Genomic DNA, 24696 nt, shown 5'->3' with positions numbered 1-24696 from the left:
GAATTGGTTGGTGGTTCTTATCTCAAAAAGTGATGGTATTCAAACGCGTAAGTGAATTGTTGCCAGTACAAGCATCCATAATACTCCCATTCTTTTCACGTCTAGGCCAGCTGGTCTTCAGGCTGTTGTCTGCGCTAGTGATCATTTGCTTATAATCATTGTTTTTCCTTTATTGACTTCCTCCAAAGTGGTAAAGTGAAATTCCTCATGTGGTCCTGTCTGCCCTCCCTCTTCTAGTCTCCCCAACCTACCCCATCCTACTCTCAGGCCAGGGCTACGGAGAATGGAACTATGGCTCCCTATCATTGTGCACTCTTATTACAGAACCAAGGATTGTCACCAGTGAAGAAGTCATTATTCGAGAAAGCCCTGCGCCCTCTGTTACCCTGCAGTGTAACCTCACTTCCAACTCTCACACCCTTACATACAGCTACTGGACAAAGAATGGGGTAGAACTGACTGCCACTCGTAAGAATGCCAGCAACATGGAATACAGGTGAGAGGCGCTAGCATCTCCTGGGAAGATGAGAGGGTACATGGTTGAATTTATTTCACATTCATAACCTGTAATTAAGCTATGTGGGAGAGCCATGATATATATGGTCCTCCTCTAGAGAGTCTAATCGAGAGTATATCTGGGGTGAGGCTAGAATTTCCATGGATTTCCAAGTAATTTTTAATGAGCAACCAGGTTTGAGAGCCATAAAAGATCTTTTCCTTATGATAACAGCAACTGAGGGCATCAGGAGTGATTTGCTTGGGGTAGTAATGCTAGTCAATAAAAAAGCCACAATTAGAATGCAGGTCTCTTGACTTAATCCAGTGGTTTGAAGAATCAGACTGAAATCTGATCTAGGATTCTTAGAGCAAGATTACCATAAGTATTCGTCCCATTGAGTAGATTTCCTAGTGAGTTAGCTTTTAGGAGTGTTTAATGTTATGACCATAACCTCATCAGGCCCGGTGGATATAGGGCTCATTAGTGATCTGGAAAAGGATGGTACCCTGTAATTGCCCTTTGGTGAAAGGGGAATATTTGCTGGCTGAAGTTATCCAGCACCCAACGATTTGGTACATTTTGAAATATCTAGAACACATGGCACCTCACCTTTCAGGATAGTTTGTTCCTAGTTGAAAAAGATCAGCTAATCCTGTTTGGCAGGATGATGCAGTGCGACTAAAGAGTGTACTGGAGTGAGACCAGGATAACCTTTGTACCCAGTGATGGCAAGGATATTCTGCAGTATTTTGCAGATTTGAGATCATTTCATATCCCTTACGGAAAAGGCAATGGCAACCTACTCCAGTACTCTTGCCTGGAAAATCCCATGGATGGAGGAGCCTGGTAGGCTGCAGTCCATGGGGTCGCGAAGTTGGGCACGACTGAGCGACTTCACTTTCACGCATTGGAGAAGGAAGTGGCAACCCATTCCAGTATTCTTGCCTGGAAAATCCCAGAGACGGGGGAGCCTGGTGGGCTGCTGTCTATGGGGTCGCACAGAGTCGGACACGACTGAAGCGACTTAGCAGCAGCAACAGCAGCAGCAGCAGCAGCATATCCCTTAAATAATTGACTCAGATTAATTTGTGGATCCTCTTCCTCTTTTTTCAGGTAAGAAAACTGGGACTCAAAGAGTAATAACGCTTAACTCCTTTCAAGGCCACATACTGTGTCTAATAAGTTGCAGAACCAAGCCTAGGTTCCAGGTCTTCTGACTCTTTAGAATCTAGATCATTTGGGATTTTTGTTTGTTTTTCTATTGTACTATACCATTTTGTAGCAAGGTAGTTAATCTGTTTTCCACTGTAGTTTCTTCCGATATAAAATTGGAAATAGAGCCTGAGATATGTCCTCAGTTTGGAAAAGGTTAATTGAATAGCAATATTGGGTGGAATAAAAGGCATCTATTCTTGGTCTGTCCATTAGTTTTGCAAGTTTGTTTTTTTTAATAATACTTCTTTAAAGATACCAGATATCCAATCATATTTCTCTTGGGTCTTGCACTGTTACCCCTAAAGCTTTGAGCTGTAACTTTATATAAAGTTTGAACCTGATTTTATAGAATGCCTCTTTTTTCCTCAGCCTATTTGAGGCTTTCCAGGGTGTTCTGCATTGTCATGAGTGTTTTGGGAAATCTGTAGAGTAACAGCTCACATTTTGTAGAGTAACAGCTGAAGAGGCCTTTGGACCACCTCATAAGTCAGCCATGGAGCCCGTCACAAACCATGCTTGTGCTTAGCCTGCAGGGGACATTTTTGATTTACTTCAGTTGCTTCCCAATAGCTAGTTGAAGGAAATGTTGTGAGGAGATTTTGAGCCCACTGGCATGGCCCATAGTTTGGGAGTCATCTTCTCAACTTAGTACAATAAATCTAAACCCTGAAGATATTGCTGCTGCTGCTGCTCCTCCCCCTCCTAACTCTGGGAACATTACTAAGAGCAACTGACTTGCGTCTATTTTCTTGTTGGGAGCATATTGATGTAAGAATAGTCATTTGTATCAATTTGAGAAGACTATTGAAGGCTCCTCTTAGAATCTTATGCTGCTATGGGTATGCTAAGACAGTCTTGTGAATGGGCTGGGTCTCTCCTCATCCATAGTCTCTTAACTTGTTTCTTTTTTGAGATGAACAGTAAGATGGATAAAAGGGTTTGGCCAGTGTTTTGAGGTTAGGAGTTTTTCAAACATTAACTAGTGCAGTGGAGATTTGGTTATCACAAGTATCATGTTTTAACCGTTGAGCAGAAGAGTAGGAGTGAAACAGTATTTATATTCTCATCTGGAAGCTGATGTTTCTTTGTTTTCTGTAATTACACACTAGCCTTTCTGCACATGTTTGGGGTGGTGGTGTATGTAGGTCAGTGTGCAGTTAGCTGATAAGCTGACTTTCAGGACCAAGAAAGCTTGTTTAGGATCACCCTTTAGAATTCAGAAGAAGTACTGTTATCATCACACACACTTCTCACAGTCCTTCCTTTCACTCTGCTTAACTTGGTCTGGATCTGTGCTTAGTTGTTCACTCTTGTTTGTGTTCATTCATTTTTCTACTATATTCTAGGCACTAGGTTATGTGCTGGGTATAGAATTGTGCATCAAATTAACAATGCCTGTCCACATAGAACTTGGTCTATTGAGAAAACAGGCATTCATCAAGCAGTCACATAAATAATTAGACATTGTGATAAGTGCTGTGAAGGGTTATAGTGTAGTATGAGAGAATGTCAGGGAGAGGGATGTCATTTAGATTGGGGGTGGGAGGAAATGACATGTAAGCCGAGACTCATGGGAAAGGAGTTAGGGAGATGAAGAATAATGGGACTAGCTTTCTATAGAACAGAGCATCTTTTGTCAGAGTTCTGAGCTAGGAACAAGTTCAGCACATTGAAAAACTGAAAAGAGACCTGCAGTGCTAGAAAGTGGCTGAGATGACACTAGGGAAGGGCCAGATCTTGCAAAGCCCTGGAGTTCTAGCTGTACCCAAAAGAGTTGAGGTGCATCTCTGTGGCTGATGCTCTGATGGCAGATTATTTTCCCCCCACTGATCCTATTCTGTTATTAGACTTACTGAAAAGCATGCTACTAAAATACAGGGTAGGAAGAACAGTACCACTAAAACAAACTCTTCAGGAAAGTGCAGAAACAGATGCTTTCTTTCTGCTCTTATTTATTTGACTGGAACCACAAGGTGCGCAAGAACTTTTTGATGATGGGCCCATCTTTTGTATCTAAGTATAGATTTTAGTACTTTGTTACAGCTCTTTTGATTACTTTTTTTGTAGTATATTTCTCCAATAGACTGAAATATCTTAAGGTTAGGAACCATCTCTGTATTCCTGGCATCTGGTAAGGAGTAAATCATTAGTACACAGAGGGAGGTTTTTGCTTATAGTTAGGAGGAAGCGAGTTGCATGCAGGGGCACAATCTGGAGAGCAGGGTCCCTGGTTGCCGCTTTCATTCTCCTTTTATTGTGTATTTTGACTGTTCCCAGCTTCCTCACTTGATTTTTCTTCTCATCTCTGCAGGATCAATAAACCGAGAGCTGAGGATTCAGGCGAATACCACTGTGTATATCAGTTTCTCAGTGCTCCTAAGGCAAATGCCACCATTGAAGTAAAAGGTACAACCTAACAGAGGCTGCGGCGTGAGCCTCTCACTCTTCTTCTGAGACACTATCTCGGCTTGGGCTTCCAGTCTTCAAGCTTTTCTTGTTTTCATTATGGGAGGCAGTATATAATGTTATGGTTAGGACTGAAGGCTCAGGAGCTCAGCTGCCTGGGTTTAAATCCAAACCCCATCATCTAGCTGCATGACTGTGGCAAGTTATTTAACTTCTCTCTGCTTCTGTTGTCCTCTTTTGTAAAACCTACCACATGGCACATGGGTTGGTTAGAGGGAATAAATAAGTTGAAGTTGCTGTTTTTGTAGTTCAAAAAATACTTCAGTGTTGGCAGCTTCATATGGTTCATCCTTAGGTAAAGCTCTTAGAATAGTGCCTTTAAGTATTATTGTGCAGTTGTGCCAGCAGGATTTGACAAAGTACAGTGTGCAGGGTGAACATAAACTATTTGTAGGTAATTCATTAGAATTTTAATAGAACCTCTGGGTGCCTGGCATCTAAAGATGAGATTGTAGTTGGAAGTTGCACAGAAGGCCAGTAGAACTGTAAGACTTAGAGCTAACTAACATTTAACCCGACTTTCCTGTATTATTTCAAAGAAACAACTGAGACCCAGAAAAGTGAAAACCGCTGGCTCTGTGTCATACCATCAGTTTGCGGCAACACTATGATAGCATGGAACCCAAGTCTTAACTCCCATCGCCATGTTTTTCCATTTTATAAAATGACCATGGAGAGGCAGAGCTACTGTTTGAGGTCAGACTGAAGAGATGAGGGTATTTTCCAGGCCTTTTCATTTTTGCTTAGAAAGGACACAAACTTGTTGTCTAAATCTATAGGGTGATCTCTAGAAACTGGATGGATTAATTTAGGAAATGGGAATGGCCTATATATAGCAGGTATTCAGATTTTCCTTAAAATATTTGGAAGACTAAAAATTTGGACTCAAAAAAAAAAAGCTTGGACACAGTCAGTTTCTATTACATGGTGTTACTAAATGAAAGTAGCGTCTTGTTGACACTTGCCCTGACTTGTGTCCTTGTTGACGTAAGGATGGGCAGTGCCTCTGGTGGCTAGATTGAATTCTAAACGCCTGCAGGGATTGAGTCACAGTGGCATGGTTACAGCCCACACAGACCAGAGAACCTAGGATTAGATTAACTCCGTGGCTTTTCTTTGAGAGATCTGGGTTTATCTCTGTTTTTAAAGAATGCCATATTTGTTCAACATAGGATGAAGGTGTGAGAAAACATTTTCTCTAAACCAGCTAAGGGCCCTTCCCCACCCAGATGAGCTGAGCTACATGGGTAGATGTTTGACTCCTTTGACTCCTCCGTAAGAGAGTTAAGGCCCTGCAGCATTCCAGACTGAGCCTTTGGCACAAAGTTCAAGTGCAGAGGAAACAGATCAGGATAGGTGAGGGAGGGAAAGTGGTGTGTCTAGTTAATCAAGCTCTCCAAGCCTAAAGAATAAATTACATACAATTGCAAGTCTTGACTAACTCTGATCACATTGTTTAGGAGTTAATGATTTCTATGCAGCCCTTTCAAGAGTGGAGAGAGGTTATTTTTCCATTGGTTGGATGCTGGAGAAGGTGGGGTTCAGATGCCCCAGAGGCATATTGCCTCACATTCTGTTTGGCAGGGAAGTGGTCTGGAAGCTGCAGGCAGGAGTGTCTTCTGAGGAAGTTACAGCATACACAGTGTCTCAGCATAGTGAAGGCATGTACTGTGCTTTATTGCATTTGTACTGTATAATAGTCCTGTGAGGAGGATTGGGCAGGTGGTATTAACATCCTAATTTTAAAGAAGTAGACCTTAAGAGAATTCCGTTTTATATAATGCTAAAACATATTCTGTAACTAGCTTGGGCAGATATGTTAGTCTGTTAAGAAAACACATATGGAATTCTAGTTATTCTCTCTTCCTACTCTCCCCTGACACCTGGATGGAAAACAGCTGAACACTTAATGTCTTTTGGGTTAGAGATAGTTTGGTCTGGTAAAGCCTGAACATTTGACTTTTCTTGTGTAGATTTAAAAAGGTTTTCCATAGACCCAGGATCATATTTGAAACTAGCTCCTGATTGTGGTTGGGGTAGAAAATTGCCTTAAATTTAGAGTAGTGTGTGTGTTATTCTCAAAACATTTTCATGTAAACTCTTGTTTTTTTTTTTTTTTCTCAGTTCCACTAGGGTGGGATAAGAGACAGTTATCTTTTTATAGCTATAATGATTTATAAAAACTCTACTAAGTAATAGGCAAGAGGTGGTGGTACTCAAGAACAGAGAAATTCAGGGGATTTTCAGGAAATGTAAGTGACCTCTGCCAGAAGGAGATTCATAATCTTCATTTGTGGTTTTAACTAAATTGGCATTTAAGGGCAATATAATTCAGCCCATACGTATATATTTTGTTAGCACTTACTCTACACTGAGACCCCTTCTTCCCTATCTGGCTTTCCCTGCAGTTGAGAGCTTCCCAAGGTGGTGTTTGGCCTCAGCTCTGTGGGGAGTTAAGGACTTAGACTAGCCAGGGACAAGGCATTGTATGTCACCTGACCAAATCTTGAGTTACTTGTTATGTACAAAAGAAAAGGCTGAAGGAACCACAGGGAGGGACACATATTTGGAAACAGACCTGAGGTGGCAGTGCTTTTCTACCTAATCTGTAGATGCCTCTTGAGAAAGGAATTTTGGGGATGATTGTATATACATGTAGTAGGGAAGGCCTTGCACCTGAAGTAGAGTTTGTTCTTTCTCTTTTTTCAAAGGACAAGCATGAGGCACAGTGTAAACAAGAAGATACTATTACTGTTGAGGATTACATTTCTTAGGTATTTGGCAGGTGACCCGAGCAGATGCTGGGGGAGGAAGATGGAGCAGGGCTGGCCGGGGGAGAGGGAACAGTGATGACTAGACCTTGTAGGATGACCTCTGTCCCATAAACAGCCTGTCTTGGGATCTTCTCCTTCCTTTTTGAGCCTTTGGACTCCTCAGAGTCTTCTGTCTTCCAGAGACTCCACACCATACCCATACAGCATTTGTGAATGAATAAATATTGAATTTTCTGTCCCTGAAAGTTTTCAGCTTTTCTAGCCCTTATTCCCTCTCTTTTCATCTTACTTGTTTTTCTGAAATTAAAAAATGTGCTCACAAAAACAAGTTAAAATTTTCTATGTAGTTTACAAAGTTGAAAAAATACCTCTCATGACTCCCAGACCCTATCCTCACCCTTTAATCTTTTTGATTAATCCAACAAACAAGGAGTTTGAGTATTATTGCTGTTTTTGGAAAAGGATTTTGGTGGTCTTTAAATTCTCTGCAACAGACATGCCATCACCTCTTGTGAAAGGTCCATCCCAGCACCAAGAAGGTTTGGGTCTGGTGTCTTACTAAGCCCATCATTATGTCTCGCTGCTCATCGGGCATTTTAAATGCATTCAATCTTTTGGTGACAATGAGAGCCAAGATTGATCTTGTTTTTCTTGTCCCTACTCATTAGCTTTCTTTCTGTTTGAATCTTATGACTAAATCTTAGGGTTTCTGTGAGTGACCTTGTCCTGACTCCCTGCTTCTTATTCCGTTGCATGGACTTATGACTGATATATCAAAGTTCAAACTGGCCAAGGCAGACTGTATGGTGATGGTGACAAATATCATTATTAAGAGTAATAATACATCTCTCACATTTGTACAGCACTTTCAGCATGCAGACTGTTTTTGTGCTCATTTGTTTGTTTGATGGGCAGCTAGTTCATCTTCTAGATGAAGATGCTTTGAGGTTGTGTCATGGTTAAGTTCAAGCTCATGTCAAAGCTGGTTGTCTCAGAATTGCCCTGACTTGAAAAGTCTCTGAAAGCAGAGCTGCTTGAACATTTTGGACATCAGCCATAGCCCAAATAACCATACCTGTTCCTTCTTTTCCTCTCTTCAGGGTGCTACCCTGACCTACTTCATTGTTATAAGAATAAGAACAGCTAACATTACTGCTTGCTTACTGTGTGCTAGGTACTGTGCCAAGTACATTACTTGTCCTGCTCCTCTCTTGTAGTCTTCACAACACTCTGAGGTAAATGCCATTATTCTCTCTACTTTCCAGGTGAGAAAATTGAGGCTCAAGGGCATTGAATGACTTGCTCAGTGTGACAGAGTCAACCAGTGGAGCCAGCGTCCTCACTCAAGCACTCTCATGCCACAGCACACGTTCCTAAGCATTACGCCATACTGCTGTGTTCAGAACATATTAAATAACAGTGAAAGGTACTGACTGAGAGAAGAAATGGGTTCTAATCCTGACCCTGCTATTAAAAACTTGCCATGACCCTGACTAGTCACATTCCTTTTTTGGGCCTCAGACTCTCCAAGTATATGATGAAGTAGGCTGAGGTAGATGATCTTGAAGGTTCTATAAGGCTCTAAAGGTCTGTGGTTTCCTTATATGGACACAGATGAGAAGCTGGGTTAGTGAAGGAAGTGATTTCTAAGCTTCTTTTCCTAATAGTAGTGACTGTCAGGTTCTTAACCTTGCAGCTGTCACCTCAGTGCCCCCTGTACTTCCAAACATACATCTCCCTGTCTCAGACAGTCCCTCTAATCCCCTCAGACACTGAGGCCAGGAAAAGTGTTAGAGCAGCGGTTTACAAAGATGATTTTAAGGTATATGAAATGTGGCCTAGGCATCAGGCTTACTAAAAGCACTCCAGGTGATTAGAGTGTCTTAGTGGAGACTTCAGTGCCTCCTACCCAGTGGTTTCACCTGCAGGAAAAGGAAGAGCCTCATCCGCAGAAGGCAGCACTAGACCCAGACTGCTCTAGACTTCACAGTCAGTGATGAATCTGCTCTGCATAATCGTTGAGCCAAAAAGCCAACATCTTTCTTGCTTCTGTCTCGGCCATCTTGTATTGCTTCTTGGGCTTGGCCCTTGGCTAGCAGTAAATCTTAACTCTCCATCTACCTTCAGCCAAACTTCTATTTTTGCCTATAAAATTTGAGGTGTTTCTGGGATTTCATAGGTTGCCTGAAGGAAGCAGAGAGACCATCTCTATAGTATCAGTGTGTTGTATGGTGCGACACTGTGCAGTATCTTTTAAGGATGGAGTTTCTCTGAAAATGAGTTGCAAGATTATGAATTTGCTTTGAAAAATGAGCACTAAATGAGCAGTGCAGGTAAGGGGCCCCATACCTTGATCCCTATCTCAGCTCTGTTGTGTTAACTGTATTTAACCTTTGGTTCAGTTCAGTCACTCGGTCATGTCCGACTCTTTGCGATCCCATGGACTGTAGCATGCCAGGCTTCCCTGTTCATCACCAACTCCCGGAGCTTACTCAAACTTAGGTCCATCAGGTCAGTGATGCCATCCAACCATCTCATCCTCTGTCGTCCTCTTTTCCTCCTGCCTTCAATCTTTCCCAGCATCAGGGTCTTTTCCGACGAGTCAGTTCTTCGCTTCAGCTAAAAATACCTCCGTTGCCTAAGTTGACACATCTGTACATCCACCAGCCTAGCAGAGAAGCTGGATGTTTTTCTCTAAGTGCCTGCAGCTTAGGCAGCAGAAGGTACTGAGGAACATGCGTTTGTCCTCAGCCAAAGGCCCAGATAATGAGATTGGGTCAGGTATTGGTGGGTAACTTAAGCCTTGGAACCCCAGTGTTGCCATTCATCAGGACCCTGGAAGGGTCCATCCAATAATCCATGGGATTTAGAGTATGTAGCTAATAAGGCCAGATCATGAGTTAATTTCCAAATGGGTCTGTGATCTCTTTTAAAGATCCATTACTTCTTTGCTACCTAATCTGTGCCTTCCTGAAAAGGTAAAGTGAAGTAAGCAGTATTTGCTCTGTTCAACTCCTCAGATCTACCTGCAGACCAACAGGACCTGTTTAAGTAGTTCCTTATTAAATGGCAAGCCCATATAAGGCGAGGCACCGTAATCAATATAAATAGGCCATTATTCAGTATAATTTGTCAGTATCTGACATGAGTAAACTTTATTAGAGCTATAAACGAGAGTCCTGTTTATATCAGCAAACAGGGAGAAGACGTAATATTCAGCATTTCTTTGATTTCTTAGAACTCATAACACCTGCCTTAGCCTAAACTTCCCTTGACTGAAAATGAAGTTTAAATATTTTTGACACTGGGCTCCAATAGTGTGCTAGATTGATAGAGAGATGTAAAGTAATCCTCATAAGACCTCTGTGAATTGTGAGTATTTTATTCCCATTTTACAGAAGTAAATACTGAACCTCAAAGGATTTTAAATGACCCACCTTGGGTTACTCAGTGAGTAATAAAGGCTCAATAGAGCCAAATTTCTCTGCCTGAAGTCCAAGACACTTTACATTATAATATATAAAGTACAGTAGTTAAATTATAGCAAATAGATCAGTCCCTCCTTGGGTCTAGAGTGTTCTAATACATCTGCAAGCAAAGAAAACATTTGGGCAGTTTGCTTGGCAGTTACCAGTAATGCATGTTGTATATTTTTATTTTTTGTGGACTCTGTTCTAGTTTGGTTTATTTCCCGTCCTGTTTGGTAAAGAACAAAGAACATGGCCTCTGAAATCAGACATCCCTGAATTTGGATTTTGGCTTTACTTTTTATTAGCAGTATAATTTTAGATCTTAAATAACTTTACCAAACTTGAGTTTTCTAATCTATAAAAATGGGGTAATATCTGCATCATTGGGTGATTATATTAATCTGTTGCTGATTAATATTGAGAAGGCAATGGCACCCCACTCCAGTACTCTTGCCTGGAAAATCCCATGGCAACCCACTCCTGTGTTCTTGCCTGGAAAATCCCAGGGACGGCAGAGCCTGGTGGGGTCACACAGAGTTGGACACGACAAGCAACTTAGCAGCAGCAGCTGCTGCATAATAAGTTATCCCCAAAATAAGTAGCTTAAAACAATAAATATTTATTACCTCACAGTTTATGTGGGTCAGGAATTCTGGAGCACATTAGTGGGGTGGTTCTGACTCAGGGTCTCTCAAGTTGTTGGCTGGGGCTGGAGGATTGTTTGCTAGATGACTGCCTCAGTGACTGTGCAGAAGGCCTTATTCCTCACTATGTGGGCCTCTCCATGGCCTGTCGAGTGTCTTCCCAGGATGGCAGCTAACCTCCCCCAGAGTGTGTGACCAGGAGAAAGAGAGAAACAGCATATGTGTGCACAGAAAGACACTTTGTATTTTCTGAACTAGGTTCCAAAGTTGTACACATTTTAATATATATACATACATATATAAAAAACATTTTATAAATATATGTATGTATAACATATGCTATATTTTATTCTTTAGAATCAGGTCACTAAGTCCAGCCCACACTCAAGGGGAGGGAAATTAGGCTCCACCTCTTGAAGGGAAGAAAATCAAATAATTTCTGAACTATTCAAGAGGTAGACTCTGGGCCCTAAGAGTCCCCTTCTTTGACCACTGCTGACATGTGTTCTGAGAGTTCAGTTACCTTTCTTGCTGTTAGTCTGCCATCTAGCGCAGCTGGTGGGGCAAGAACAGGCTTTCTGATTGAGCAGCTCCCCTAAAGAACAGAGAGAAGTGACCTACTTCATTGACCCAAAGGCTGAAGTGATAGTTGTTATAATCATTCCTTATAAGGGTAAAGTGATATAACCTGCATTAATTTCCTATCTGCTTAGTATACTAGTGATACTTCAGCCAATCCAAGGGTGAATAATCAGGGCATTTTTCTTTTGAGTACGTTAGGAAGAGGGGATATTCCTAAACTTCACTGAGTTCTTTGTTGAGTTGAGAAAGCAGCAGTAGATCTAACCATGAAAACTTGCAGGCTTTACTATGTAAACATGGCCAACAAAGGGTGGGGGGGGGGTGCACATTAAATTCCTATTGTCTCTGTATCTGATAGCCTTTAAGGGACCTTCCCATCCGTAAATAGAAGCCTCTGTAGAATCTGGAAGTAGATGAATGAAAAGAGGGTGTGGTGTTTTCAACCTGAGCACCAAGGCAGGAGTGAAAGACCAAAACCCAGGTCTTGGTCTTCAAGAGTAGTAGCTTTTTAGAGACTGTATAGCCATAAACCAACTCAGGTTTTAGCCTTCTAAGTGGTTCTTATGTATAATCTTGGGGATGAGTCTCCAAGGCAAAATCTGAGGTTGCTGAATTCACAGCACTATTGGAATTAGTCAGGTAACTGAAAGTGAGAGTCACTCAGTCATGTCTGACTCTTTGTGACCCCATTGACTATCGAGTCCATGGAATTCTCCAGGCCAAAATACTGGAGTGGGTTAGCCTATCCTTTCTCCAGCAACTCTTCCCGACTCAGGAATCAAACTGAGGTCTGCTGCGTTGCAGGCGGATTCTTTATCAACTGTCCTAACAGGGAAGTACTTAACTGGGCCAGAGTAAATAGAGTTGAGTATTCTCTGTGGGGCAAAGGAGAATGAAAGTGGGAAAAAAACATCACATGTAAACTGATTTCTGAAAGTTATGTCTCAACCATTTTCCTGAGCTCTGGACTTGATATGCAGCTGCCTACTTGACAACTTCACTTAGATGTTAAATAAGTCCTAAACTTAACATTTCCTAAACTTTGAACTCCTGGTTTTTTACTACCATCATTGCTCTATCCCTAAGCAAAACAAAATAAAAACAAACCACCAACAAAAAAATACCCATGCTAATTCTTCTGCAGTCTTCCTCATCTCAGTAACTGGAAATTCTATTCTTGAAGTTACTCAGACCAGAAACCTTGAGATCATGCTTGCCTCCTTTTTCTCTCACTTTCTACATTCAGTCCATTAACAAATATATTAACTTATAAAATATCCAGAATTTCTCACTTTTACAGCTGCTGCCCTTATCCAAACCTCCCCCTCCCCCTTTCTGGATTGCTTTCAGAACCTCCTAATTGATCTTATTTCCACTATCCTCTCTCTACAATTGTCCACATAGTAGCCAGAGGGAGCCTGTTAAAACATACAGATAATTTCATACCTACACGTAGTATTCACCAGTGGCTTTCCAGCTGACAGAGTAAATGCCAAAGTAATTTCATCGTCCTACAAAGTCCTATCCAATCTAGGCTCTATTCTCTGATTTAATCTCTTACCATCATCCCCTTGGTTACTGTTTCAGCCAATTCCTCCATGCTGTTCGTTATACATAACAAGCACACTTCTGCCCCAAAGCTTTTGCCTTTCCCTCTACTTGGAGTGTTCTTCCTGCAGATACATGTGGCTTACTCCTTTATTTTTCTCGTGACTCTGCTAAAATTCACCTCATCAGAAAGGCCTTCTCCTGCCACTTTGTGACAAATTTGGCATATAATGAGTGCTCAACAAATGTTTGTCCAATGAATGAAACATACTAGAGCTACAGTTGCCGGGGTCCAGCCCCGGTGGATCCAGAGAATTCGAAGCGGGGATGGCATTGGCGAGGAAAACTTGTTTATTTATTAATATAAGATTAGATTAGGAAGAAATAGTGTAGTAGGAAAATTAAGTGGAGAAAGAAGGCTGAATAACTTGGCTTATGGGGAAGGCCAGTAAAGTTCCAGACAAGGAACTTGCACCATCTACGTTGGGCCACCGGCGCCCACTTGAATATTGGGGGGTGCCCTGCCTTGGGCTCCCCCTCGCGTGGATCTTAAAAGCCGGGACAAGTAAGTAGACATGGTGAGCCGCTCCGCTCCAGGTGGGAATTCAGCCTGAAATTAGAGTAAAGAGGAGACACGGGGGAAACCAGTCCAGCGACTGGCCCCGTCCTCTGTTCAGAAGGCCTTTTATACTTTTGATAAAATGGGGAGATCAGTGGGTAACACAAAGTTATGCAGCGTTAGCAGTCCAGACTCTTTATCAAAACCAGGCTTTTCTCTCTGCATACCTAATTGTATACACAAGTCTTAGGGGATTTACATCATCTTCTGGCCAAAAAGGGCCAATTAACATTTTACAGCCTTTTTTCTGATAAGGGTTTGTTAACTAGAAGACTTATTTGTGTTGATCTTCCCAAAGTCTGGTGCTACTCTCAGAAAGCTCTAAATAAAGTTACATTCTTACATAGCAAGGACATAAGAGGAGTGCAGTGATATGTAACAAAGAGAAGTAATTAACCCAAAAGTCTAGTGTTGCTAACATCAAAACTACTATATATCTTCTTCCATATCTTGTTTACATTGATTAACATCCTCCCAGGTGCCTAAAAGATAAAGAATATGGAGGCCTGGCAGCAGTCATTGAGTCAACAGTGAAAACCCTCTACCAATATGATTTTTAACTCTTTAGAAAAGGCTCTGTATCTTTAAGATGCTTTAAGCTTTGTGCCTCGTGGTTGGGGGGCTGTAAGCAATTCACAAGCTGTAAGAGGTCCAGGGGAACCTGTTAGGCAAGCTAGAGAGCTATCAGAGGGGTTTAATTGAAACATCCCTTTCAAATGCAGAAGGCTAAAGCCCTGATTTGACTTTTTCCAGAGAATATTAGAAGCGTGGAAAAGCAGGCAGACTCTTATTTTTGGGGGGGGAGGGGGGGTGGATGCTCAGGAAATTCCAGGGGGAAAACCTGAGGTCTGATTAGCCTTGCCATCAGAGCTCTGCCGCATGACCTTGTCACGGGTGGAATTCCTCCCGCTGGCTCCCGGCATACAGTGTGATAGCTCTTCTGTTTATTGTGTCTCCCTGCTCCCCCCATGATGGTGTGTTAGTATGCTGTGGAGCTTGCTCCTTGGTGTGCTTGTTGCTGCTGCTGCTAAGTCGCTTCAGTCGTGTCCGACTCTGCGACCCCATAGATGGCAGCCCACCAGGCTCCCCTGTTCCTGGGATTCTCCAGGCAAGAACACTGGAGTGGGTTGCCATTTCCTTCTCCAATGCATGAAAGTGAAAAGTGAAAGTGAAGTCGCTAAGGTGTGTCCAACTCTTAGCGACCCCATGGACTGCAGCCTACCAGGGTCCTCCGTCCATGGGATTTTCCAGGCAAGAGTACTGGAGTGGGTTGCCATTGCCTTCTTTTAAGAGGTTCTTAATATTTACTGACTGCAGAAAGCTCTGAGGAAGAGTGACCAGGTTAAACATTAGGCCTGAGAGGTGACTGATTGACTGTGGGAGAAAATTGGCATGTTGAGAACTTGAGCCAGCTGGACTCATTCCCTTCTGTAGTGAGGAATTGTGCCTGGGAAAACAAAAAGACATTTCCTTTATAATATCCTATCTGGAAAACACCTCATACTGAGTGGTAATGACTAGGCTTTCATTTGTCAGGTTGTAGAGGTGGCTTGGGGCCTTGCTCGTTCTTTTCCTATCCAGGTGCCTCAGGAGGTGGTCTAGGAAGCACAGTCTGAGAGGAGCAGGACATTGGATTATTTTTAAGCTGAGAAAAACCAAGCCAGTCAGAAGGAAAACATGAGATTCAGCCCATGGTATAATTAGACAGGCTTTTACAGTCTCAAAATGACATCTGTCTGTCTATGCAAGACACTGAATGTAGGCAGGGGCTAGAAATAACTCCATCTGATAATGGGTATAAAATTCAAGCATAGAATAATTAAATAACTCGCAAAACTGGAATTTGGACCAGGCCTATTGATTCTCTTTCCCATTTTGGCTAACAAAGTGATGTCTGGCCTACTTTGAGTTTTATTGCTTTCAGATTAGTAGAACTGATGTGGTAAGGTGGGAATTTATAGTTAAGGTCAAAGAAGGCCAAATTCAAAGAATTAGCTCTCATCTCAGGCTTCTTGGGTCCTTGAACTTTCTCTAATATTTAAACCACATATGCTGTTTATTTCTTCCTAAATGATCATGAAAAGCAGAGACCAACAGCTTCGAGCATGTTTGGAAATTTCCCCAAGATTTGGTTCATTGAGAGAATTGCAAATCAGGTGTATAAATCAGATTCTTAAGTCGTTAAAACAACCTCATGAGACACTGGTTGAATTTCCTGTTCATTTCTTTCTTCTCTTGTGAAGACTAGTTTGCTGGATTTCCTCTTTTCTGGGAGAGCCTTGGCTATTGATATTCTTGGGTAGCTTCTCTAAGCATTCATCATTTATTGTTTTTATATACCTTACAATAGGACTTGATTTTAGGTATTTGATCTCAGGGCTCTCTCATTTCCTTAACATAATGTATAGCATTTGATATAATACATAATTACTGCTCATGCAGGTGTTGTGAGAAAAAACCATGACTGGTAGAGAAGATAATAACTTTCTGTTTGCATTTCTTTAAAGGATGGCTTAATTTATGCAGTTGCACCTATATTGTCTTCCAGTAGGTTGTAGAACCACCCATACATATAGTAATCCTGGTACCTGCTTTGGCGGGTGGGAGGTTAGGGCATGGGATTGGTTCCATTGCTCTGTTCTGACCTGAAATGCATGTTATCAAAGCTGAATATAAGGGTGGGTCTAAAGACCGACTAAGAAGCAGGGCTCTGAGCCAGTAGTTGGGGCTTTGTATCTTGTTCAGCATAGGCTCCCATGGTAACTGTATTCAACACTTTCCCACAGCTGCTCCTGACATCACTGGCCATAAACGGAGTGAGAACAAGAATGAAGGGCAGGATGCCATGATGTACTGCAAGTCAGTTGGCTACCCCCACCCAGAGTGGACATGGCACAAGAAGGAGAATGGTATGCTCGTGGTGAGTAGGAGGCAGCCCTGGTCCTCTATATGTGGGTGTCTGTGGTTGCTGGAGTTTCTCCTGGGGTGCTCCAGACATCTGGACAAGTTTCTGCAACCTGCCATACCAGCTGCCATGGCTTGGGTCACCCTTTCTGGGGTCATGGTTATATCACAAATTTGAAGGGCACTAATAGTCTCTGCTTAGCATGGAATCCATTCCCTACCTATGAATTTATTAAAGCTTTCCGGTAAAAGGCTTGGCTCTTTGCCTTCAAGATAAGACACCAAGAAGAGCTAACCCCAGTCTTAAAATTTTACTATTATTCTAGTCCATTTATCCTAGATAAAATATTGTTCTTGAAGTGGTCTTAATGTATTTTTCTTGATTTTTGGGAAAGGCAAGGCAATAAGAGCAGTTAATAGTATTATATATTCCTGAAACATATTAAATTACTGATTAGGAATTGAGACAATCTAAGGAGGCCCACTGGCAGCCTTAGACATTGGAAATCTGACAGTATCTGCTCCACAAAAGGTCAAAGGAAGCATCTTTTCCAATCTATGGGATGACTACTAATGATATTGGGAGAGTCAAAACTTTAGACTTTTGATTAATGCTTGACCAGTCTCCTGTTCTCTCAGATGGGATGTCATACATTCTTCTCGAGGCTTTGTATGCCTAGAACTCTACTTTTCAGGCATCCTCTTTGATTGTCAGTCTTCAGAATCAGAAGGGACTCTAGAGATCATGTAATCCAGGTTCTTCAGAAACATTATAAATATTAACCAGGGTAAATTGGTGGCGGAGCCACAAAAGTTCCTTGCACATGATAGTACTTTAAAAATACCCTTTGAAACTATAAGCAAGGTGAAAAGAAATGGGAGAAAATAGGAAATGAAACAACTAATAAAGATTAATAAGTTAATCTCCAAAATATACATGGCAACTTACACAGCTCAGTATCAGAAAAACAACCCAATCAAAAAGTGGGCAGAAAAACTAAACAGACATTTCTCCAAAGAAGACATAAAGATGGCTAAAGAACACATGAAAAGGTGCTCAACCTTGCTTATTACCAAAGAAATGCAAATCAAAACTACATTGAGGTATCATCTCACACTGGTCAGAATGGCCATCCATCAAAAAAGTCTACAAGCAGTAAATGCTGGGGAGGGTGTGGAGAAAAGAGAACCCTCTTGCACTGTTCGTGGGGATGCAAATTGATACAGGCACAATGGAAAACAGTATGGAGATTGCTTAAAAAACTAGGAATAAAACTATCATATGACCCAGTAATCCCACTACTGGGCATGTACCCTCAGGAAACCATAATTGAAAAAGACACATGTACTCCAGTGTTCATTGCAGCACTATTTACAATAGCTAAGACATGGAAGCAACCTAGATGTCCATCAACAGATGAATCGATAAAGAAATTGTGGTACATATACACAATGGAATATTACTCAGCTATAAAAAACACATTTGAATCAGTTCTAATGAGGTGGATGAACCTAGAGCCTATTATACAGAGTGCAGTCAGTCAGAAAGAGAAAGACAAATATCATATATTAACACATATATATGGAATCTAGAAAGATGATACTGATGATCCTATCTGCAGGACAGCAGTGGAAACACAGACATAAAGAACAGACTTATGGTCACAGAGAGGGAGGGAGAGGGTGGGATGACTTGAGAGAGTAGTATTGAAATATATACATTATGTAAAATAGATAGCCAGTGTGAATTTGCTGTATAATGCAGGAAATCCAAAGGCTGGTGCTCTGTGACAACCTAGAGGGGGTAGGATCCAGAGGGAGTTGGGAGGACGGTTTAAGACGGAAGAGACGTGTATACCAATGACTGATTCATGCTGATGTATGGCAGAAACCATCACAATATTGTAAAGTAACTATCCTCCAGTTGAAAATAAAATTTTAAAAACCCTTTGAAGGCTTGTGGACCAAAGATCGTAAGTGAGAAATGTGTAATTAGTGAAGGAGTAGAGCAGGAGTTAGAGGAGTTGGCAGCTTTTCAAATCCTAGGGTTGAAGTTTCACAGAATAACTCTTAATTTTGAAGGCTATGAATTTCTCATTTTAGCCAAACCCATACTTAAATGTAGACATGATTTATGCTATAGCTAGATATCATTCTGGGGATTATATTTACCTTTCTCCTCTACTGTTTCTGATTACCCTTTAGTTGCTGCACGTGAACTGACACAAGAGTCAGATTTTTCCCCTGCTAGTATCCCATGAGATCAGAGCTGCAAACCTGTCCTAGCTCCACCCAAACCCCTGGTCATACTCTCACCCCTGCCTTCCCACACATGCCTGGAGCATTCCTGTCTTGCTTGGTCAGCTCTCCTCTCCCACAGTCTAGTTTAAATGTTAGCTCTTCTCCAACTTTCCTTGACTCTTTCCAGCAGTGTCCACTCACTCAGTGCAGTGTGGCTCTATACATACCCTCTGTTGGCGCTTCTTACATGTTCCTGGAACCATCCCTTTGGAAGTCTGCTTCCCTCTGGAGGTCATTTTTATGTCATCCTTTCCCTTTCTCACCTTCCTCTTAGGTTGGATATAAAACACGTAGCATATATTAGTAAATAATCTCTTTCTTTTAACCTTGTAATTCTGAAAGGATGTGGAAGTTATGAATTTCCTCCATTCTGACTAGTAGCAAGTTATTAGCATTGTTTCTAGAGGAAGTTTAGGGAAACTTTCCAGAATTCAGCAGGTGTGAAGTAGATGTGCTGAATCTGAAGTCATTAAATAGGCCTGATGTTACCAGATACATACCTGACCACGGAGCTCACACCCTTTCTCCATCCTCTTTCTGGTTATAGAGTTCTTATCTGGTGTTTGGAGCAACATCTAGATTAAGTCGCCTTTTCTGGGTCTGCAGGGAAGGATGTCCCTTCATTAAAATTGGCGAAGTCCTGATTCTGCTAGAAGCTTATTGATTGGTTGTTGTTGAGATTGAAGGGAAGTCAGTGATCAAGTATTCAGAGTCCCTTGGACAAAAATGACCCTAGACACTGCTCCCTGATCCCGTTCAGTGTTTTGCTAAGGATGGAAAATAGTCTCACCCTGTGTTGGGCACTAATTCACCTACTCCGATCTTTGTGTGTTCTCATTTTTTCTGCTCCTGAGTAGGATATTGTCAATACCTCTGGCCGCTTCATCATCATCAACAGGGAAAATTACACTGAGCTGAGCATCACTAACCTCCAGATCACAGAAGACCCTGGCGAGTATGAATGTAATGCTACCAACTCCATTGGCTCTGCCTCCGTTGTCACCATCCTCAGGGTACGGAGCCACCTGGCCCCACTCTGGCCTTTCTTGGGAATTCTGGCAGAAATCATCATCCTTGTGGTGATCATTGTTGTATATGAAAAGAGGAAGAGGCCAGATGAAGTTCCTGACGGTAAGAGCATCCCTACAAAATAGCTGTAATGTTGGGGCTGGTTCCTTGGGGGTGGTTTCCAAGCACCCAGAGAGGACTATAAGGATGTTGGGATTCAGTCCCAAAAGGAGAGAAGGAAAAATTCTTATACTGGTTCCTCATCCCCCTACCCCTAAGATTAGCCACTTTGAACTATAATTATTAGCTCTGTCCTTCCATGTGGGTGTTCTCGAACCCCAGTCCCTTCTGCCCTTCAGGCCCCTTGTGGGGAATGGGCAGTTGTCAGTCTCTTTGTTCAGCTCTGTCCTCCTCCAATGCAGATCATCAGGCAGATTGAGCTTGAGGAGAATCCAAGTCAAGCCTAGAAGCCACCCCAAGATCGCAGGCCACCTGGCCTTTTCAGGCAGATTTAAGGTATCTGATTGGTTGTCACATGGTTGCCTGGTATAGTCCCTATAGGTAACTGCACCAGTCCAGTCAAACTGTTCTTGGGAAAAGCCATGGGAACAGTTCACCCTTTGGTTCCCTTGGTTGGCCCCTTCAGAAGGTTTTCAAGGTTCCTGGTGAAGCAGGCTCCTGCCATTTGGCTTTTTTGTCTGTCTCACAAAGAATGGTGGAGAGCATCTGACGCATCACCACCCCCAGTTAGAACAAATAGGTAAGCAGTACCGCCTGGCATCCCTGCCCAAGGTGGCACTCTCAGGCTGGCCCAGGGTCAAGAAGGGATTGAATAATAGCAGCAGAACTACAGCTCATTGTTAGCCATTGGAAAGAGCAAGAATCTTACATTGATAGACATAGAGTCAGAAAAGGTTCTGGAAGTTTTTGTTTTTTGTTATGGATGTTTCATTTCTAACTCGGTGATTGTAATTGGCGGGGGAGACTACTGATTAAGACTTGCATCCATAGTACTTCAGATTCCTAACTAGCTCTGCAGCTCCATCCTCTAGCCCTATAACATCATCAGCAAAAACAAATAAGTGACCAGCCAACCATGGTCACACTTGCCTGTCACTGATTGGACTGGAAGAGTGTGCCCCTAGGCTGAGTGGAGGCCAGCTTTGGGTGACGGGGAGGTTGTCAACTCCAGTCTGGCTGTTCTGGGCCCATGCTTGTGTACTGGAGTGCTGTGCCCTGCCCCAGAGAGTTGTGTGTGTTCTTGTGGCTGGCCAGCAGGAGGCACTGCCTGCCACGTGCGTCAGTGGGGAATGCTAAGGGAGGTCTGGTGCTCCCTTAGAAAGAGTGCAGCCCTGAAGGCAGGACAGTGGCTTCAGGTTCTCTGGAAGGACATGTCTGAGTGCAGCAGCCACCTGCCCTTCTTTTCCTCTTTGCTCAGCAGCTCCTCAGTCTCTCTGCTTGTACTCAGTAGAGGGAGGATTGTAGTGAGGTTGGTGACAAGGTTTTTTGTTGAAACTAACAGTGTATTTGGATTTCCATCCAAGTGTACATTTAGCAATGAACTAGATGGAGGAATGGGATGGACTCAGCTGGAAGCAGACAGGCCTTTGTAAATTCCTGGGCTTCTGTGCAACTAAGAGTTTCCTGGGATTTTTTACTTTCCTTCTCTTGGGTCCACAGAACTGCTATTCTGTGAAGTAAAACTGCTTTCTTAGGCTTATTGTGTATGAGTAATGCTTGTTTCTCAAAATTTCTCTTTATTACAAAGTAGGACTTCCAAAGCAGATATATGTTTAGATCTGAGAGTAAAGGGGAAGAGTTGCCTGTCAGTGTGTTTTCAGTGTTGGCTTACTAGGAGTGGTTTTGTCTCACTCCTGAAAAGAGGTTTTTCATTCCCTCTGAATGGTTTTGCTTTGTTAAATATCACCTTTCTTGGCTTCTGTTTTGGAAAGGTTGAGCTGCAAAAAGTCAGTAGAAAAAGGTAAAAATGAGCTTCAAAACTTGATTTTTTAACTTTTAAGACAAGGCTGGCTGCCCCTCTGTTGGCAGAGTGACACATTGGCTTAGCCTGTCCCTGTCAGAGATTCTAGTCGTTTTTGCAGGAAGCCATTTCACTTACCAGGTTGCTGTCCCAGCATGTATGGAAGACCTCAGTGCTAACCTGAGGAATGGTTAGCGTTGATTCTGACAACTGCAAGCACCTGCCCAAGGTAGCAGCTATCTTTTTTTTAAGAGCTCTGTGGCTGTTGAACACAAATGGGGATCCGTTTCTAATAAAAGACATCTGTGGCCAGCAAAACTCATGAACAGCTTCCTAAGGGGAAAATACTTCTTTTAAGATAAATTATTATGGAGAATGAATGTGTAAAAGAGATGACTGCAGGGTAAGTGCAAAGTAAAACCTTGCTCTAGTGTCTTAGAAAAATGCTGTAACGCAAGCAGCTTTTACTTTGTTGTTGTTGAATTGGGGTGAAAAATCTGGGATACTGGGATTATTGCAATGTTTGCCTTCTTTCCATTCCCCCCCGATAGCCAGCACGGTCCAGGCTCCATTCTCTGTCATGTCCCTTGCCCTTGCTTGAGCATTTCCATCCCATAGTTTTCTCCTTTGTCTTCCTCCCTCTTTTTCTCAGACTCCTCCCTATTCCTGCCCTCTCCTTTTTTCTTTTCTTCTGGAAGTAATTTTTTAAAAAAAGTTCCTCCATGACTTTTCCTTATGCTGTGTCTTTTTCTTCTTTAGCCAGTTTCCCCTCAACTCCTGTGCAATTCACAAGAGCAAACTCACCTCATGTGCTTTCCTCCCATCTGCCCTGCCTCAGATTTACATACAGATATATGCATACACTCCTTTTGGGAATGAATGAAGAGGTACATTATACCTGATACAGATTTGGAATTTTAGAGGTGATAAATTTTTTACCTATCAAATGACCTTTCATAGCTCTGTGTTGACTTAATTTATACCATTGTGAAAATTGTTTGTTTTTTTTTTTTTAAAGAGGCCTGACATGCTTTTTCTCTGCCAATGGGTATACTATTCTCAAGATACAGCGATAATGTATTTCTAACTCAACCTTTTTTATATGAAAAAAGTTTATATAAAAGTCATAGTATTTATATTTGGGCAGTTTATGAGTTTTTTGTAACTTAGCACTATATTAGAAAAGCACTAAGGGAATAATACAAACGTATAGAAACACAAATTTCAACTTACATAGTTCAGCCTGTTTCACTAGAAAAGCAAATACTGCTTTAAATTTCTTACATAGAAAATACTTAGGGTTAAGGTTTAGCAGCTTTAAAGGCCCATGACTTTTTGTCTACTAGAAAAAGTAGAGTATTTTTAGGACATTTTGTAAGTGAAACTTACATCTAAATCCCTTAGGTCCCTATTATGGTGTCTTTGAGGATTAGTGCCCCAATAGGTTGTCTTGTACGTAGATTATCTGCTTGTCACCTTTTACTGTCAATATTTTTAATAACAGATGAATCATGGAGCCAAGTGAGGGCTTTGTTTTTTGTTTACTCACCTCCTGACTACATTCTTTGAAAATGTTAAATGATATTTCTCTAAAAAGACTAAATACAACTAGCATCCCTCTAGTCTTCTATCCATCTTACTGCTGGACACGTTTGGAGCACACCTTCTGTGTTGGTCCCCTGCTGACTGAACCCAGAGGGTGAATAGAGTATGCTTTCAGCTCTCTCCCCAGTACCCTGAGGAGATGGGGAGTGAGCCTGCTCAGCTGTTGAGGCCTTCAGTTCTACTGCACATTTTACTGACTTTGAATGAAAACAGAAGCTGATTTAAGAAAAGTGTTGGCATCAAAAAGAGTCTTCTACATTCACCATTAGGGAGATAACCTTTATAAGCAAGTATAGGCACTTTTCCTTTAAGTTACTGGTATGAAAGATATTTGCAGTTTTGTGGGAACCATTTTTAGTGGCTGTGATGTATCCAAAGTCTCTTTGACACTTCAGAATTAAGAGCTAGTCTAATGTGCCAAAATCAATTAGATGATCAAAACATTGGTAGCATATGAAGCTTTACAAAGGCCAGGAATGTTAGGAAAGAAATAGGAATTGTAAAAATGATACATGAAACACGTGTTGTCTCTTAAGCAGGGGTCATCTGAGCCAGTAACAAGTTACCTTATGAAGAAAATATAATAGGACTGAACAAGGAAGCAAATTGGAAGTAATTGTTAATCTTTCTTCGGTTTTTGTGCTACTCTTCTGAGATCTTGCAAAATTTAAGTGGTTTTAGAAACCATAAAAACCTCATCCTCAGTGAGATGAGGCAGTGAAAAAGGAGCTTTGACCAATCAACTCATTTTGACATTAAAGCCATCTTTTTTGAGATGGTGGTATATCAAGTAAGCTGCTATTTACTAGGCATCGCAGAGCACCCTTCCAGATTCTGGGGCAATGTAGGCGAAGGGGAGTGAGGGTTCTAGTGCATTCGATCGGGTAGACAACATTTAGCTGAATCAGTGCGTGAAACAGCCCCACCAGGAACTTCACTCATAAGATGGATTCCAGAAGCATCTTGTTTCCATTATCCCCCAGCCCTCTTCCTCATTTAGTCAGTGGCTGTGAGTAATACCCAGCTGGAGAGAATAGTCATTGTTTAAGTGGCTGTCTTTTGGCCTGAGGGTTTGGGGGT

General features: G+C 41.9%; 1 protein-coding gene across 1 annotated transcript in view; it reads left to right on the top strand.

Annotated features, from left to right (window-relative positions):
* NPTN (neuroplastin) overlaps positions 1 to 24696 on the top strand; it is a 35054-nt gene that overhangs the window by 5473 nt on the left and 4885 nt on the right. Inside the window, exons 3-6 of the mRNA XM_052646878.1 lie at positions 325 to 496; positions 4026 to 4120; positions 16604 to 16737; positions 19880 to 20153. Coding sequence (XP_052502838.1) covers positions 325 to 496; positions 4026 to 4120; positions 16604 to 16737; positions 19880 to 20153 — 675 coding nt within the window. The remainder of the gene's footprint in view (positions 1 to 324; positions 497 to 4025; positions 4121 to 16603; positions 16738 to 19879; positions 20154 to 24696) is intronic.

The sequence above is a fragment of the Budorcas taxicolor genome, chromosome 10, assembly GCF_023091745.1.
Source record: "Budorcas taxicolor isolate Tak-1 chromosome 10, Takin1.1, whole genome shotgun sequence".
NCBI lineage: Eukaryota > Metazoa > Chordata > Mammalia > Artiodactyla > Bovidae > Budorcas > Budorcas taxicolor.
Note: the sequence above shows the minus strand (reverse complement) of the source record. Positions and strands in the feature narration are given on the sequence as shown.